At 41.9% G+C, this 16,716-nt stretch overlaps 2 protein-coding genes across 9 annotated transcripts in view; one reads left to right on the top strand and one right to left on the bottom strand.

The window, feature by feature from the left end:
- Nucleotides 1–2,421: 2,421 nt before the first annotated feature.
- On the top strand, nt 2,422–13,012 carry macroh2a2 (macroH2A.2 histone). Of its 2 annotated transcripts, none has more exons than XM_023803971.2 (9): nt 2,422–2,515; nt 6,419–6,591; nt 7,009–7,115; nt 8,719–8,913; nt 9,037–9,144; nt 9,331–9,430; nt 9,634–9,723; nt 10,489–10,663; nt 12,469–13,012. In XM_023803971.2, exons 2-9 carry the CDS (start codon nt 6,420–6,422, stop codon nt 12,632–12,634), a joined length of 1,113 nt encoding a protein of 370 aa, XP_023659739.1. In that variant the 5' UTR covers nt 2,422–2,515; nt 6,419; the 3' UTR covers nt 12,635–13,012. The 2 variants fall into 2 exon arrangements, with proteins under 2 accessions (XP_023659739.1, XP_023659729.1); XM_023803961.2 differs by lacking the exon at nt 2,422–2,515 and adding an exon at nt 2,884–3,053.
- A 235-nt stretch (nt 13,013–13,247) lies between these two features.
- The window catches only part of gbf1 (golgi brefeldin A resistant guanine nucleotide exchange factor 1), a 59,930-nt gene continuing 56,461 nt past the window's right edge, over nt 13,248–16,716 (bottom strand). For all 7 annotated transcript variants that reach the window (XM_023803913.2, XM_023803887.2, XM_023803904.2 and 4 more), the window contains 5 exons: nt 16,483–16,584; nt 16,245–16,358; nt 15,977–16,154; nt 15,318–15,458; nt 13,248–15,206 (listed from right to left, as the gene is read on the bottom strand). In XM_023803913.2, the coding sequence (XP_023659681.2) occupies nt 14,953–15,206; nt 15,318–15,458; nt 15,977–16,154; nt 16,245–16,358; nt 16,483–16,584 (789 nt within the window). In that variant the 3' untranslated portion in view covers nt 13,248–14,952. The remainder of the gene's footprint in view (nt 15,207–15,317; nt 15,459–15,976; nt 16,155–16,244; nt 16,359–16,482; nt 16,585–16,716) is intronic.

Genomic DNA, 16,716 nt, shown 5'->3' with positions numbered 1-16,716 from the left:
AGAATCATTTTATTCTCTATGTAAAAAATACAAGAATGTGCAGATAAGCTTAGAGTCAATAGGAGTATAAAATACAGTGGGTGACTAAGTGAGGAAAGGTCTCACAGGGTCAGTGTGCTTCTCGTGGGACCTCACTCAGGAGGGCAATTGTCTGGGGGAAGAAACTGTTCAAGTGGCAAGTCATCCTTGTGTTCAGTGCTCTTAGTCTCAGCTTTTGAGAAGGAAGATGTCTGAAAAGGGATGGACCAGGGTGAGAAAGGTTAAAGATTATTTTCTTAGACCTGTCCCTCATTCATGATGAGTACAGAACTTCGGGAAGAGGGAGTTTGCAGCCCATGATCTTCCCTGCAAATGGCACAATTTTCTATATTCTTCGCTTAGAGTACAGTGATGTATTTCTGTATTGGTGGGCTGGGAGCTTGCACCTTTCTGATGTGTGCCATTGGACTGTGTGAAGGGAAAAATATTGCAGCAGTTGTTTTCACATAACAGTGCCTCAGCTCACAGATAAAGGCTTAGATGGTGGAGAGGTAACCTTTTACTAGATATGCATGTATACACTCACCTAAAGGATTATTAGGAAGACCTGTTCAATTTCTCATTAATGCAATTATCTAATCAACCAATCACATGGCAGTTGCTTCAATGCATTTAGGGGTGTGGTCCTGGTCAAGACAATCTCCTGAACTCCAAACTGAATGTCAGAATGGGAAAGAAAGGTGATTTAAGCAATTTTGAGCGTGGCATGGTTGTTGGTGCCAGACGGGCCGGTCTGAGTATTTCACAATCTGCTCAGTTACTGGGATTTTCACGCACAACCATTTCTAGGGTTTACAAAGAATGGTGTGCAAAGGGAAAAACATCCAGTATGCGGCAGTCCTGTGGGCGAAAATGCCTTGTTGATGCTAGAGGTCAGAGGAGAATGGGCTGACTGATTCAAGCTGATAGAAGAGCAACTTTGACTGAAATAACCACTCGTTACAATCGAGGTATGCAGCAAAGCATTTGTGAAGCCACAACACGCACAACCTTGAGGCGGATGGGCTACAACAGCAGAAGACCCCACCGGGTACCACTCATCTCCACTACAAATAGGAAAAAGAGGCTACAATTTGCACGAGCTCACCAAAATTGGACAGTTGAAGACTGGAAAAATGTTGCCTGGTCTGATGAGTCTCGATTTCTGTTGAGACATTCAAATGGTAGAGTCAGAATTTGGCGTAAACAGAATGAGAACATGGATCCATCATGCCTTGTTACCACTGTGCAGGCTGGTGGTGGTGGTGTAATGGTGTGGGGGATGTTTTCTTGGCACACTTTAGGCCCCTTAGTGCCAATTGGGCATCGTTTAAATGCCACAGCCTACCTGAGCATTGTTTCTGACCATGTCCATCCCATTATGACCACCATGTACCCATCCTCTGATGGCTACTTCCAGCAGGATAATGCACCATGTCACAAAGCTCGAATCATTTCAAATTGGTTTCTTGAACATGACAATGAGTTCACTGTACTAAAATGGCCCCCACAGTCAGCAGATTTCAACCCAATAGAGCATCTTTGGGATGTGGTGGAACGGGAGCTTCGTGCCCTGGATGTGCATCCCACAAATCTCCATCAACTGCAAGATGCTATCCTATCAATATGGGCCAACATTTCTAAAGAATGCTTTCAGCACCTTGTTGAATCAATGCCACCTAGAATTAAGGCAGTTCTGAAGGCGAAAGGGGGTCAAACACCGTATTAGTATGGTGTTCCTAATAATCCTTTAGGTGAGTGTATATTCTAATGACGAAAATATTTTTCCACCACCACTTGTCATTTCAAAACTTATGATCCACATTTTAGCAGAATTTGACCAGGTACTGTTTAGCTTATCTAGGGTATTAAGGGGCACAGGCTAACTGGCATAGGTCACAGCATCTGCATAAAGCAAAGTAACCATCTTTTCTGATTTTTAACTATAGTCGAGTTTCCTGGTGGTTAGTGTAGTCACATTCTCATGTAAAGTACAGTGTTACTCAGGAACTTTGCCACCACTAAACAAATTGCTTGTTTTTTATTCTCTTCCCGATATTTTTCCTAAACCAGAGTAGTTGATCGTATTTATCACTAAATCCATTTTCCCTATTGCAAAGTGTATGAGAGGTTAAAATGAAACGCCAAGCATAGATCGCATCTCCTGTTTGTTTTGGTGTTTGTTCACACTCGTGCTTTTCTCTAGGTTATTTTAATATTCACTGGAAACGATGAGGGGTGAATTTCCCGAATTTTGTGCAAAGGCAGGGGGTTGTGTCATACTGACTATTTGATTAAATTATTCTCACACAAAGTCTGCTGTTAACCTAGTGTGTGCGTACGGGGAGTAGGCTTTTTTTATCATCTCACCCCTAAGTGGTTATGGATGTACCCACATGTTGCTAATAAACTAGTTAAAAATTAAACGTTTGAACCCTTCAGTCTTCTTGCACAGTCTAATTTATATCTGTTGTGACAGTCCCACAACTCCACGTAGGTAAGAAAATTATGTGCTTTTTTTAACAGTTGATAAGAACTAGGGGAAATGACGAATTGGTGCTACCATACCAGCTTATTTTTGTCAGCCTGTGAAACCGAGAGTTGCGTGTTAGTTGTGCTTGTTAATCTTTAAACCACACGGTAGGGATACCGGAAACCGATTTAAAAGGAAATTTTGTTTACTGAAAATTGCAAGATTCGGGGCTGTCTCTGTATTTTCAGAATTAGCAACGAATTAAACACGTCGCTTATGTCTCAAACAGTTCATTTTGTTAAAACATGCGCTTCTTTCCATCTGTCCGCTGTCTGTCAGTCTTTCTCCGGGGGCGTTTTCGGCGTGTTTTCCTCCGTACTGAATTTTTCCCCTTGGCAGCATCAGTAGTATAGAGCCTGCCTCCGACGAGTGGTGGCCGTGTATTTAGCTTGTAAAATATCCGGATACACACCAGGACAGAGAATAAGAATAAATACAATCTCCTAGGGGATTTCACGGGAAAACCCGGGCCTGCTTTGATACGTTAAAGGAGAACAAACAGGTACAAATAAGAGAATTACAGAAATATATCGGGCTATTCGCGGTTGGCGTCATACTAGGCTTTTCGAGTGATACCATGTCTGGCAGGGTACGTTAGCCTACACATTCAGCGGATTGAACACTCACAGGAAGGAACGGAGCTAGGCTACGGCCCTGCTTCAGACCTTTCGACTGAATACGAGGCGGCCGATTGTTTGTATAATGCTCTCATCTGGACATTGCTTTGGATAGCTATGATTTGTCAGCTGTTAGCAACATTGTGCATTTTATTCGGCTAGGGCAGCCTGGGGTTTGTATCCGAGAGTACTTCTGTAAGGCATATTTTAATAATGAAATAGAGCTCGTTTCGCATTTTCTATTTGGCTTTGCATTGTATATATTTCAGGGGGTATTCATGCTGGCGTACCTTTCCTAGACGTGCTCGCTGGCTAGCCTTTTGAAGCTAGCCTTCGGCGGACTACAGCGCTGCGTTTGTACGAACGATTCTCGGTCGGGTAGCTTTGATTGACGACTAGCTGCCTAACTAGCCACTAAGTAAAAAAAAAAAACGCATTGATCAATAGTGGTTTTAAACACCAAGGACTTGAGCCGTCGTGCGATGAGGCTGGTGTAAAATACACAGAGCTGGCGAAAGGCTTATTTTTTCGCGATGGCGCGTCTCCGAGGCCTTTGCGTTGCTTACTGTGTATCCTCGCGTACACGTAGATCCTTTATGCGCTCGGGTCTGCCTTGGCTGGGCGCGCAGCATCCGTCAGCAGGCAAATGCAATAGTTACATTTCCCAAGCGCGACCCCTTTAAAATGCATTAAATGACTTTCAGAATGGGCATGTGTTCTCGTTTGCTCTATCGTCTAGTGGATTCAGGTGAACCGTAAGCTGAGAAACGTGCTTAGCAAATTGACTCGTGTCATTTTTATTAGGTCGCTTTCTGTAATGTTATCGACGCTGATGAATTGAATATCTGTGAAGTACATCGCTTCGTACGGTGTTTTTATTTTATACCATATGGCATATACATACCAACTAGAAACACTGAAAACTTTTCTCAGATCTGCGTCGCAAAGCCTCAGGTGAACGGCATAGGACTACGTGACCTGGATGCGCCGAAAAAAAGGAGCGACAGAGATGGAATCGCATGTTGAAATCTATGACCATGAAGGTTCTTGTTAACCAGCTGTACTCCGGTTAATAACCTAATAAAAAGTTAAGGCTCTAACGATGTTGCACACAGGAACGCCAGTCATAATTGTACACTTTTTCCACGAATGACGAACTTCGTGAAAACAGTAATAAAATGCTGAGGTGCCAATGGATGGTTTCAGAATGTCTGAGTTCCTGAATCCGCCAGCAAAAAACTACTTTCAATTATATTGCGATATACTTTACCAATGACGATATCGACCAGACAGGTTATTGTTTTTAATGTTTTAATTACCATTGCTTACAGATATTTCAAGGATAAATATTTGTGGCAGCTACACCTGGGCAAAATTGGGACCTTTTCCAGCATTTCCACTGACCGCCTAAAATGGGAACACGTGCAAGCTGCCCATTCATACAGCATGTGTATAATTAAAAGGTTTAAGGTTAGAAAAAAAAAAATTCCCTCTCAGCAGCAGGGAACTTATTCTGTTTTTGGTATGTGGATTCAGTAACTGCAGTGTTCCTCTCAGTCTGCCCTACCCTAATGACCAACTGTTAGGTGATAACCTGCAGAAGAGTAGCACACAGAAAACATCTACTTTTTGCCTTATTACAAAAACTTTGTTTTATGGTGAGAAGTACCCACTACAAATGACGGCTATATCATCCGTTTGTTCTCACGGCTTTGCCCTCTTGTGGAGTTTGAATTTAAGAATAAAGCTGTGCTGAGCCTGTCTCATGTCTGACTGAAATGTCATCCACAAGTACTGGTGTGATGAGATGAAATAAAGGTGCTCCATCTTGTCCATATCATATTTTTACATCTGTGCAAGTATGTACAGACAAACTAGGAAAGAGAAGGTAAATCTGGAAAATCGCCTATTAAACAGATAATTTTGGAATTATTCTTAAATTACCTCTATATCTCTGTTTTGCTCTGCTCATTTGTACCTAAAAGTGCTATTACAATACAAAACATTTTATCACCAGTTTCTGTGGACCAGTTACATATATATAATATATATAATTGTATTAAATCATTTTAAGATTTGACAAAAAGATTGAATTAGAAGTAATTAAAAATGAATCTCGAATTTAACGCATAACACATGCAAAACATCCAAAACAAAAACTGATTTTACACAACTTTGCAGTGATGTGTACTATAACCTTAATTTCCTGAATTGTCAGCAATCCAGCTATTAATTTTCTTTGAACATTATTAAACAAAGGAATGTTCCTATAATGCCATCTGACATGTTAGACAGATAAACATTTTTTTCTGATAACCTAATAATTCACTGTAGTGATTAAAGGGTTCAGAAGTCTTTGTATAAAAGTCTTGTGAATGAGCATGTTTAGCAAAGTCGTTTAGCTTAATGCACAGGCAACAGCCAGTTAGAGTCCCTGAATATGAGAAGCACAGAAGTCAGTGACTTATTCAGATATTACATTCAGATCATTTTCAGCATTAAACCACACATTCAGCCTGACAGTTTTGAATGCACTGCTAGTGATTATGCATGAGATTTTCTTTCTTAGGGCTATGTGAACCCCCCTCCCCACCATTTACCAAAAAAGGCAACTTTCTTAAGTGTAAAATAAATCACAAATCATTGTATCCTTTTATATAAATGCGACACCCAATTGCTACTCCATAAATTGTTCAGTGCATGGCACGTCACAAGTAAATATTAAATGCTATATAGCACCAAAGAAATTCTGTCCAACTGCGAAGACTCTTCACTGATCTACAATGCCACATAATTTACAGAAGCAGCATTTGAGCTTTGGTCTGCTGCTGCTTGTGAAATATTAACAACCCACTAGGGCATTGCATGTACTCTTTTGAAAAACCCGAAATAGCCTGAAAGAACACTTAGATTACATCTGAAAATTTATTTGGGCATTACTCTCATCCGCGGGCTCTGACAGATGTGTAAATATGTGTGGATGGCAGCAGTTTGTTGCAGCTGCATGTGTATTCATTCATTGGGTCTGTTTTTTTAAAAATGCTTTGTGTTAAGGTTGCTAGGTGATGAATGAGGAGTAGCAGGATCCTCGCATAATGGTCTTTGGACTGCAGCATGAAGTGTGGAAACTCACTCAGAAAACCCAGCTCTATGAATATTGAGTAGAAACCAAAACTAAAATCGCTATAGTTATGGAGTTTGGTATACTTTCAGATGACTTGTTTGTTCTTGATGTCACTCTGTGTTGCAGGATGTCTGCCAGAGGTGGCAAGAAGAAAACCACTAAACTGTCTCGCTCAGCCAGGGCGGGGGTCATCTTTCCTGTTGGCAGGATGATGAGGTATCTACGTACGGGTACCCACAAGTACCGCATTGGCATGGGTGCCCCGGTCTACATGGCAGCTGTCATTGAGTACCTGGCAGGTAAGCATGGGGTCTGCCCATACCTTTTGGCTGAGAGGATGTTGATGTGTGCCAGATAGCAGGTCAACTGATATGGTGGACTGAGTAATAGAGTTGTCATTTGGCTACATATTTTCGGTGGTCTTGTGAACATCACTTGAGTATTTACTAATATAGATAATGATACAAACATTTTTTGTATGTGTTAAAATAGTTTTGATGACACGGCTTTTTAAATGCAAGACTAATAGTTGAAAAGCAATTGATTGTAATATAATTGAGAACATTATTCTCAGTCACTACCTGTGTAGCATTATTACACTGACTTAGTTTATACTTTAAAATGGTGATAATTGTATCTGGAAGGGGGCTGAAAATTGGATGTTGTTTTTGTATGTTTTCCAAACACTTCATTCCCTCTGGTACCTTTTGTCCTAGCTGAGATTTTGGAGCTGGCAGGTAACGCGGCGCGGGACAACAAGAAGGGCCGTATTACACCAAGACACATCAAGCTGGCCATAGCCAATGATGAGGAGCTCAATCAGGTGCATATGGACAGTCAGTGACACTTCACTGATATTTACACAAGGGGGCACCACAGATAACCTTATTATTAATAATAATAATGACACTTTAATAATCCCCATGGGAGAATTCTCTTTTCAGCTATCCCCAGCTTGCTCTCCATGACACATATATAGGTGAGAGCAAGCTTGGCAACAAAGGGCATCCACACCCATGGAGCTGGGGGTTAAGGGCCTTGTCAAGGGACATGTGGATTTTCTGCTCAAACTGGCAACCTTCCGATCATGGGCACTGAGGCTTAGCCTGCTGAGCCACATACTGCCTGTGATACTTGGAAAGCCAGTAAAAGTGCATTATCCTCCAGTTTTATCATTTACTTGTGGAAAAACGCTACCCAATATTTTGGTACTGGTGCCATGGTACAGCACTGGCTAACATCACATACTTTTCCAGAGAAATCATGTGATTTTTCTTTTTATCAAAAGGAAAGAAGTAGCTCACTCGGCCCCATGTTGTATAGTCTGTCAAGTACAGCTCTTTGGGCATCTGTCCCCTGTTTCTGTTTCCCACCTGCAAAGTCTCTTGTGTAGCACATTATTAAACAACTATGAAGCCATCAGGTTTCTGCCGTGCTGCTGTTAGTTTGAACAGCCCTCATACAGCAGTAGCAATGAAACAATCAAATTCTCCTGTAGAAACTAATTTGATGAAAAAGTGGGTATGGAAAATGGGTGCATGGATTGATGGTTCTCAGGTGGTTCTCGTCAACATATAATGCCAAATATACAAGTGTTCAGCATCCCAAACATTTTATCCTCAGTTGATATGTGTCTACATTGCTTTTAATTTATACAACATTTTGTACAAGCATTGGCTGTAAGATTAAGATTAACTTTATTGATCCCAGAGGATTATCTGATATCATTTTTACACACAAAAACAAATAAACACAAACTAACCAATAGTTTTTCATTAGTCAAACATTAACCACACTGAAATCGGTACCACTACAATGATGTATCTTTGAACATTACTACCCAAACATAAAACTTTTTTTGGGAAAAAATTGTGATTCAGCACAGCATATTATATAAATGATAAACTAAGGTGGTGTGTAGTTATGTGAAAATAATCAATGACAGCTTAAAATAATTATAGAATAAATTAGTCATGGTTATTTTTCAGAAGAAAATTGTTTGTTTACATTTATGTGGCAAGTCTGTACATCTCAGGTCGCTGTTCCCGTAGAATGACACACACTTTTCATCCGCAATACTTGCTAACAAATGTAAAGTAAAATAGCTTAAATATATAGTTTTATTTTAATTTATTTGCCAAAAACGTACTGGATCACTAGTGACCTGAATAAGGTAAGGTGTTTGTAATTTTATGTGCGCTTTTGAAGTGCTGGACATCAAAACATTGCTCAAAACTTGTTTTTTTCCATTTTTTTTTCTTCATCTCCCCAAGTCAGTGTTACTTAGAATATCACTGAAATAAATTAAAATAAAAAGTGTGCTCATTTTTTCCCCATTACTCACCACTCCCACTCTTTGTCCCTAAATGGTGTGGTGTGAATAGGACATAATTATTATCGCTGATGTTTGATCTTGTCACCTGCAGCTTCTTCGCAGTGTGACCATATCTAATGGAGGAGTCCTACCCCGGATTCATCCTGAGCTGCTGTCCAAGAAGAGGGGCAGCCGTGTCAAGGTGGATACTCAGGTCACCGTGCCAGAGAAACGCACCAGTCGAGTGAAGAGCATCAAAAAGCCCTCAGCAAAAAGAGGAAGAGGAAAGCCAGGCCGGAAACCAAGGGTGCGTGGACTGGAAGTCTTTGGTTTACCTGGTTTGTTCCATGACATGATGACACAGATTTGAGTGACAAAGAAACCAGTGGTTTTCTGTGCCTAGAAGCTGATGCATGCCTTTCCTCAACAGAAAAATGCAGAACATGACAAAGAAGGGGCCTCCAGTTCCACTACAGAAGATGGTCCGGGTGATGGCTTTACAGTCCTTTCAGCAAAGAGTTTGTTCCTGGGTCAGAAGGTTGGCATCCTGTTTTTGATGTTTGTATCTGCTAAGCTACTGGCCTTTATTCTGTACACCACCATGGCATAGCCACTGTGATCCATTATCTAACCTTTGTAGGTTTATTCCGGTTGAAAGTTTTTTGGCCTTTTCAGTGTACAAGTGATAATTTATCTGCAGAGGTTGATAGACTGCTTTTCTCAGCTTTCATTGACAGAGACAGAAATAGGCAAAATTGGATCCATCAAAGTAGAGGGAATCATCAACCCCACCAATGCTGATATAGACCTGAAAGAGGGCATTGGTGAGTGTGGCTTCCACATAACAGGCCTGAAGGCAGGGCTCTCAGTAGCATGGTAGGTAAGGTGCTGCCATGTGATTGAAGGGTGGGCACCTCAAAGCCCACAAAGCTAATTGGTTAAAAATGTCAAGCTTACCTTGTAGGAACTAAGATCAAATGCTGTTGCTGGTTCTTCCTAACACTTTTGTGACTGGCTGTGGTTTCAGGCAATGCTCTTGAAAAGGCTGGAGGGAGAGAATTCCTGGAAGGAGTAAAAGAACTAAGAAAATCCCAAGGCCCTCTGGATGTCGCCGCAGGTGAGGAGAGCAAAAGCAGTGATGCTGAGGGCAGCAAAACAGGGGCAGGCTGACCCCCATGTGCAAATATAAAAGAGCATAGTACAGTAAAATCCCGTTATAGTGGACTTGCTTATAACGGAATATCGTCTATAACGGACGAGGTCCGCTGGTCCCAGCCCTGCACCTTTACGAACATGCAGAAAAGCATCAGATATAGCGGACTCTCATATAACGGAATTTCGCTTATAATGGACAAACAATTTGGTCCCCAGGGCCAATTTTAGGTGTAGTTCTGTTCGGCTATAACAGACATGCAGGCTCCACCTACAAGGTGCGTGGCGTGCCGGTGATATCCAGCTCAGATACGTAGTCAGGATTATTAATACACACATCTTGTCAGGTAAAGTTGGATTACTACATGTACAATATAATAATCTATACCAGAAGTGTTTCTGCTGAGTAAATGGTGTCCTGTAGTTGTGTTCTGGGAAAACAGCAACTCTGGATATAACGGACTTTGGATATAAAGGACTGTTTTGCCAGGTCCCTTGAAGTTCGTTATAACTGGATTTTACTGTACACTTAATTAGCTTTTTAAAAGTGAAGGCATGTGTGTTACTGATAGAAGTGATCAAAAAGCCAAATATTTTGCAAATCATACACTTTTTCAGCATCACTTTAACAGCATCTCACGTGACACTGAACCTGACACAATAAGCAGCCAGCCATCAGACAAAAAGAGTTGTAAAGGTGATTTGCCCCCCTGCCTCTACCCATCTGCAGTTGCAGTGAGCCAAGCTAGTGGCCTGGCAGCTCGCTTTGTCATCCACTGCAATGTCCCTCAGTGGGGTTCAGAGAAGTGCGAGGACCAGCTGGAGAAAACGGTTAAGAACTGCCTCTCTGCCGCAGAAGAGAAGAAGCTTAAGTCAGTGGCCTTTCCCTCTCTCCCTGCAGGCCGGTAAGGCGGGAATTCACACATTGGTCTCTGTACAGGTTCCCTGTTTTGTAATGCTGATAGTGAGCTTCACATGCAAACCATCACCATGCCTGGCCACATTATACAGAGTGCATGCTCATAGCTGAAGGTGCGGTTATTATGGTCCACACATTTCATCAGAAAAACAAACAGTGCTTAACACATGAAAGTTTCACACAATAAATATGAAACGCTTATCCAGCACAAATGAATATTTGCCCCTATAGCGCTCCAGGACCTTTAGCACCTGTGAAAATGCCGCTAGAGTGTAGTAAGGGTATAGAAAAGAATCATCCTCTTTCAAAATATTCACATTTTGTTGTTTTGCAGCCTGAAATGAAGACACACACAAAAATATTTTTCCAGCTGTATTTACTGAATGCAACTTAAAACACCAAGTGAAAGATAATAGCAACAGTTCAGAAAAAAATGTTAAAACCATAACAGAGATGGTTAAAGGATCACTCCCTGTGGCAGTACTTTGTAGAACCACCTTTTGCTTTGATTACAGCTATGAGTCTGTATCAACTTCCCTGACCATTGGTGGATTGCGATCTTCAAGTCATTCCACAGATTTTCAGTAGGGTTTAAGTCTGGGCTCTGACTAGGCCACACAAGGACATTCACCTTTTTCTCCTTCAGCCACTGTGCAGTGAACTTTGTTGTGTGCTTCAGGTCATTGTCATGTTGAAAGGTGAACCTTCTTCCCTGCTTCCCGTTGATAACTTCCTGGCAGAGGGCAGCAGATTTTCCTCTAGAATTTGACAATATTTTGTCCCATTCATTTCCCGATCTATCGTGCACAGTCCCTGCTGCAGAGAAACACCCCCATACAGGATGCTACCACCTCCATGCTGTATTGTTCTTTAGATGCTAAGCTGTATTGGCTTTTCGTCAGACACACCGCTTGGCCTTGAGGCCAAATAATTTTGGTCTCATCTGTCCATAACACCTTTTTCCATATGGCCTAGAATCTTCAAAGTGGCTTTTGGCAAAGCTCAATCGAGACACATTGTGGTCATTCTTGAAGAGTGGCTTTTTTCTTGCAACCCTCCCATACAAGCCACATTTCTGGATCATTTGTGATATTGTTGTCACATGCACACCGCTCTTTGCCAAAAACTCCTGTAACTGCTTCAAAGTTGTCATAGGCCTCTTGGTAGCCTCTCTGACCAGTTTCCTCTTTGCTCTTTCATCCAGTTTGGAGGGACGGCCTGATTCGGAACGGGTCCTATTAGTACCAAACACTTTCCACTTCTTGATTATGGACTTTATTGTGCTCCTAGGGATTGGTAAAGCCTTTGAATTTTTTTTTTGTGTCCATCTCCTGACTTGTACCTGTCCACAACCGGAGACCTGTTGACAGTGCCTTGCTATCCATAATTGATTGTTTGCTTTCAGTTGCACTTCCAAGGACAGGAATGCTCTAGAAATAGCTGTTTTAATGCTGAACTCATCAGAATGATTACAGGTGATCACAGGTGGAAGCCAATGAGCTTGGTGTACAATGGAGAAGGTGATTAGTTACATCTGACTGAGTTAACAATATTGTTTAGGAGGGGGTGATCCTTTAACCATCTCAGTGATTGTTTTAAAAAATTTCTAAACTGTCGCTATTATAGCTTTCACTTGGCTGTTATAAGTTGCAATGAGTAAATAAAGTTGGATAAATATTATTGTGTGTGTGTTTTCATTTCGGGCTGCAACCAAGAAAATGTGAATATTTTGAAGGGGGGTGATTCTTTTCTATACCCACTGTACTTGCATATGTATGTGTCTTTGTTCAGGAATGGCTTCCCTAAGCAGACTGCAGCCCAGCTGATCCTCAAGGCCATTTCCAGTCACTTTGTGTCCGCCACAGCCTCCTCTCTGAAAAACATCTACTTCGTACTGTTTGACAGCGAGAGCATTGGCATTTATCTTCAGGAAATGGCTAAGATGGATGCCAAGTGAAGACTTAGTGGTTCTGACCATGTTTCAGGTGGATCTCTTTGCAGCTGGTATAGTGCGATGCACAGAAAGCTGTGAGTAGAAGTTTTTAACAGTGAAGATAGTTTCTGTGCGGGACACAAAATGGTCGTGAGTCAAGTACTGTACGAGTTCACTTTACACTGTTTTCCTCTTTTAAAATATGACATTTGTATAGGATAGAAAGAGTTAATATCCCATCGCTTGCCATCTCTCCTCACAGATGTTTTTACATTACACATAAGGATGAATTGAGATAATTTTTTTTTTCTTCTTGCCAGTTTTCTGTGTAGTTTCAGATACTGTTAGTAACTGTACGTCATTCTGCTTTGAAATAAAAAACAGATGTTTAGATCTTAAAAACACTGTTTGGATTTTTTCCCCCATTTTTCAGGGGTAGATTTCTAAATTTCCTCCTTGTTTACTTGCTGCTTGTGGTATTGTAACTGTAAATTTTCTCTTCTTAGGGATTCTGCAGTCCATAAGTCATTTGATGGATTTAAGAGTTGGGGCAGGTCATGATGGAACTGGCTTCCATGTCTCAGTACAGTGGACAGTGGTCCAAACTTACCGGTAGGATGATGCTCAACAACACTGGTTTAAAAGCAAGACAAATTATAGCTTTTTTTTATTTATTACATTGTAAAAATTACATTACCATTTATATATACACATTACTCTCAGGTCATTCTTTGTTACCTAAAACATATTCCTGACATTTCTAATAATGCAGTACAACAGATTCAAATATTGACCACATGATCTTTACACCCACTGCAGAGTGCAGCCGCTATCAGAGTCAAGTCATTACACAAGCTTGATTCCATTTTGCATGATGTGACATAAGGCAGTAGCAAATGATCTCCCAGTACTGGATGTGTCTCTTCAACTTATTTCCAAAAGAAGTTCACCCCAAACTTCAGTCCCATGTGCAAAGAAGGGATACTGGTTTCATGTCTAAGAAAACTGATAGGGCATCGAACAGGTTCAATATTTATAATAGAGTGCTACTTCGGGCTGCATCTATAGAAGGTATCTCAGTTATTCTAAGATGGAAGATGTGCATGAACAATTTACCTGTATTTTTAGCATGGAGGTTTGGTTAGAGGTTTTTCTTTTTCGTACAGTTTACCTCGACTTGTGTTGTTTATTAGATTAAACAAGATTAATTGTGCTCTTGGTCCACATCAGTCTAAGGCTGCACTGACAGTACAGCAGTTCTCAATGGCCACCACTTACAAGCACATGAAAAACACACCCGCTCCACATGGCAAAATAAATCTAACAATGTACTCTTATCTCAGTAAGACCTCTTGGGAAAGTGCAGCTTGATCAGTTATTTCTGAAATTACTTCTCTATACACTGAACAACCACTCAGTCATCAGGACAGATGGTTTTGTTACATTTGGAATGTTCCAGACCTAAAACAATACCAAAAAACAAACCAGTGGTATCCTCCTCTTTTTAGAATATAAGACATGGGCTGAAATGTACTTTCAATCATTAACTACTGAAGTATGCGCTGTTGTTAAGATGACTATAAGCAACCTGTCTGGAAGGCATTGGTTCTAAACAGCAACAAATTAGGTTGATGTTGCAAGCAGAATTCACCATTTAAGTTTTTCTTCTGTAATAGTCTTTCAGTATTTATCGGTCCATTTCAAAATTCCTAAAAAACCAAACTGTCTTTTCTATGAGAGAGAGTGAGAGATACCAATGTAGTATTTTTCTGTACATTTAAAGTGTAATCTAAGTCATAACAAATGACAGTTTAATACACAGTTCTGCCCTCTCCTTTTCAAAGCCACGGTACCCAGGTACAAACTCATGGTAATCATGAACATTCCATACAACGACCAGCATGCAGATTCCAGGTGAGTTCATGGGGAGTTCCTCCCTGTAATTTCAGACATACTTAATAAAATGTGTCAGTGTACAATGTTGTTTTGGGAAGATCTGACTTGCTAACATCAGATCACCCTTGATTTTCATTAGCATGTTTCCATAGTGTTGCATGACACACTCCAGGACAGTAATCGCCAAGTGACCAGATAATAGGTTTAGCACAGAGTGCAGCACCAGAGTGACTGAATTTACGAAGCAGAATGAGACGTCAAACTTCCCAGTTCTTATTTGATGACCATGCTAGCATGTGTTTTTCTCTGAGAAGAAGTCATTATTTCCTGTAGTAGGCACAGCAATGCTGGGGAAACCGCAGTCAAACAATGGGTCAGGAGCTAAAACAACATGTTCATTTTGGGCCCCCTCCTGTCTTTCCCATGAGGCACTGGGTGTGGGCACTCTACTTTACCTCAGAGACGTCACTGGGCTCTGTGGGCCGAGAAGCAGGGAGCAGTGGTACGGGACAAGTGGCCTCTATAAGGGCGGGGTTAAGGATGATTGGCAAGGACATGGGCGGTACGCCCACCTGCAGTGGCGAGGCCAGAGGCTGCAGGATGAGGGGAGATGACTGATTGATGGTAGGAGGAGCCTCACTGGGGCTCATCTTCACAGGGATGGGCACTGGCATTGTAGAGGGCACTGGAGAGGATCGCTCTGTTCAGGTGACACCAAAACAGGAAATGTTTAAGATGGGAGAAGAACACGTCCTGTATTTGCACACACACATTCGGTACTACAGTGACAGTGCATCTAGCTGCAGCTCACCGTTGGCACTGAGAGGGGGAGGCTCCTGGGGTGACTCTGGCCTGCTGGGAATCTTTGGCTCTGGGGGGGTTGCTGGCACTGGGGATGCAGTACGAGGAGCTGGGGCTGGGGAGGGCTCAACTGGCACGCTAGAAACAGGTTCTACACAGCACACAATCCACAGAGGCATCCAGTCACTCCCCAGAATGCATTTGTGAATGGCATTTGGCATGATTTTAATTATAACAATGGTTTGCTTGGAATGGGTGACAGAAACTGTATTGCTGGTCTAATAAGTACCATTATGTCCCTTATGAAGGATGTGTGTGAATGTTTATCTTCCCTTCCATCTATTGATGTCATTGAAATGTTTGAGTTAAATATGAGCTCAAACCTACTTTGCCGTGCATCAGAGACATGGAAGTTAGTGTTTCCTTTAATTGGTATCCGAAAAGAACACTTAAAATTTTATGCCCTCCATGTCAAGGGTAGAAGCCCCATCGAACATTCCTAGCATTTTCATTGGTCGTTAAGTTTAACAGTCTGGACAACTAACCTAGACCTAATTTAACTTCAGTGTGATGGGTACCAAGTCTTCGACCAGTGCTGTTATGTGAATTCATGCAAGCCAAGGTGAGCTGTGTAAGACCACAACACAGGATCTGTGCCGGCTCCGCTACCTGGCATGACAGCCTGCTTGAAGAGCTCCTGTCGTAGCCGTGGCAAGAAGCAGTCAATCCTCTCCCAGGTGATCTCCCATAGGTCAGAGTATCCAGTGCGCGAGTCGGCACAGTGGAAGATGCCGGCTGTGTCCATCACCAGGAGCATGTTCTTCAGGGACTCTGGGATGGCTTCCAGCTGGTGACCACATCCAACACATCAGTCAATTATTAGCCACTTGCAGACTATCTGCAGTGAGCAGTCACTCATGTGAACTGGCTTACTGACCAGCAGGTCGCTCGATCCGGCGTGCATGTATTTGTCCATGAAGTCCAGAATGGTGAGCCACAGAGCAGCAAATGTAGGAAGTGACAACAGAGGAGAGAGATGCTGTAGGAAGACCTGCAGTGTGGCACAGGAAAAACAATTCAGCACAGATTAAAAATACCCCGAGTATTCTCGATGGACCAATCGTTTTAATTATTTTCCTGCACACGAGTCTCCAGTTCCTTTGTAAGGTTCTGACCTTTGACAGCAGGGTACAGGCCCTCATGCGGGTTTCCTCCATTCCACCCACATCTGCAGGGCTGATGTTGTCTAGCAATTTGGTTAACAGTGGGAACAGCACCTGCATTCCCATGAAAACAGCAGTACTATTCAGAAATGAAGCACCAGTATCACGAAGGCTTCTGGCACAGTCGGCGGGGCTCAGCCAGCTTGTCTATGCTTTCATTTCCCACATAAGAGCTGGGAGATCTCA

The sequence above is a fragment of the Paramormyrops kingsleyae genome, chromosome 3 (assembly GCF_048594095.1).
Source record: "Paramormyrops kingsleyae isolate MSU_618 chromosome 3, PKINGS_0.4, whole genome shotgun sequence".
Taxonomy (NCBI): domain Eukaryota; kingdom Metazoa; phylum Chordata; class Actinopteri; order Osteoglossiformes; family Mormyridae; genus Paramormyrops; species Paramormyrops kingsleyae.
This window is presented reverse-complemented; position numbering and strand designations above follow the sequence as displayed.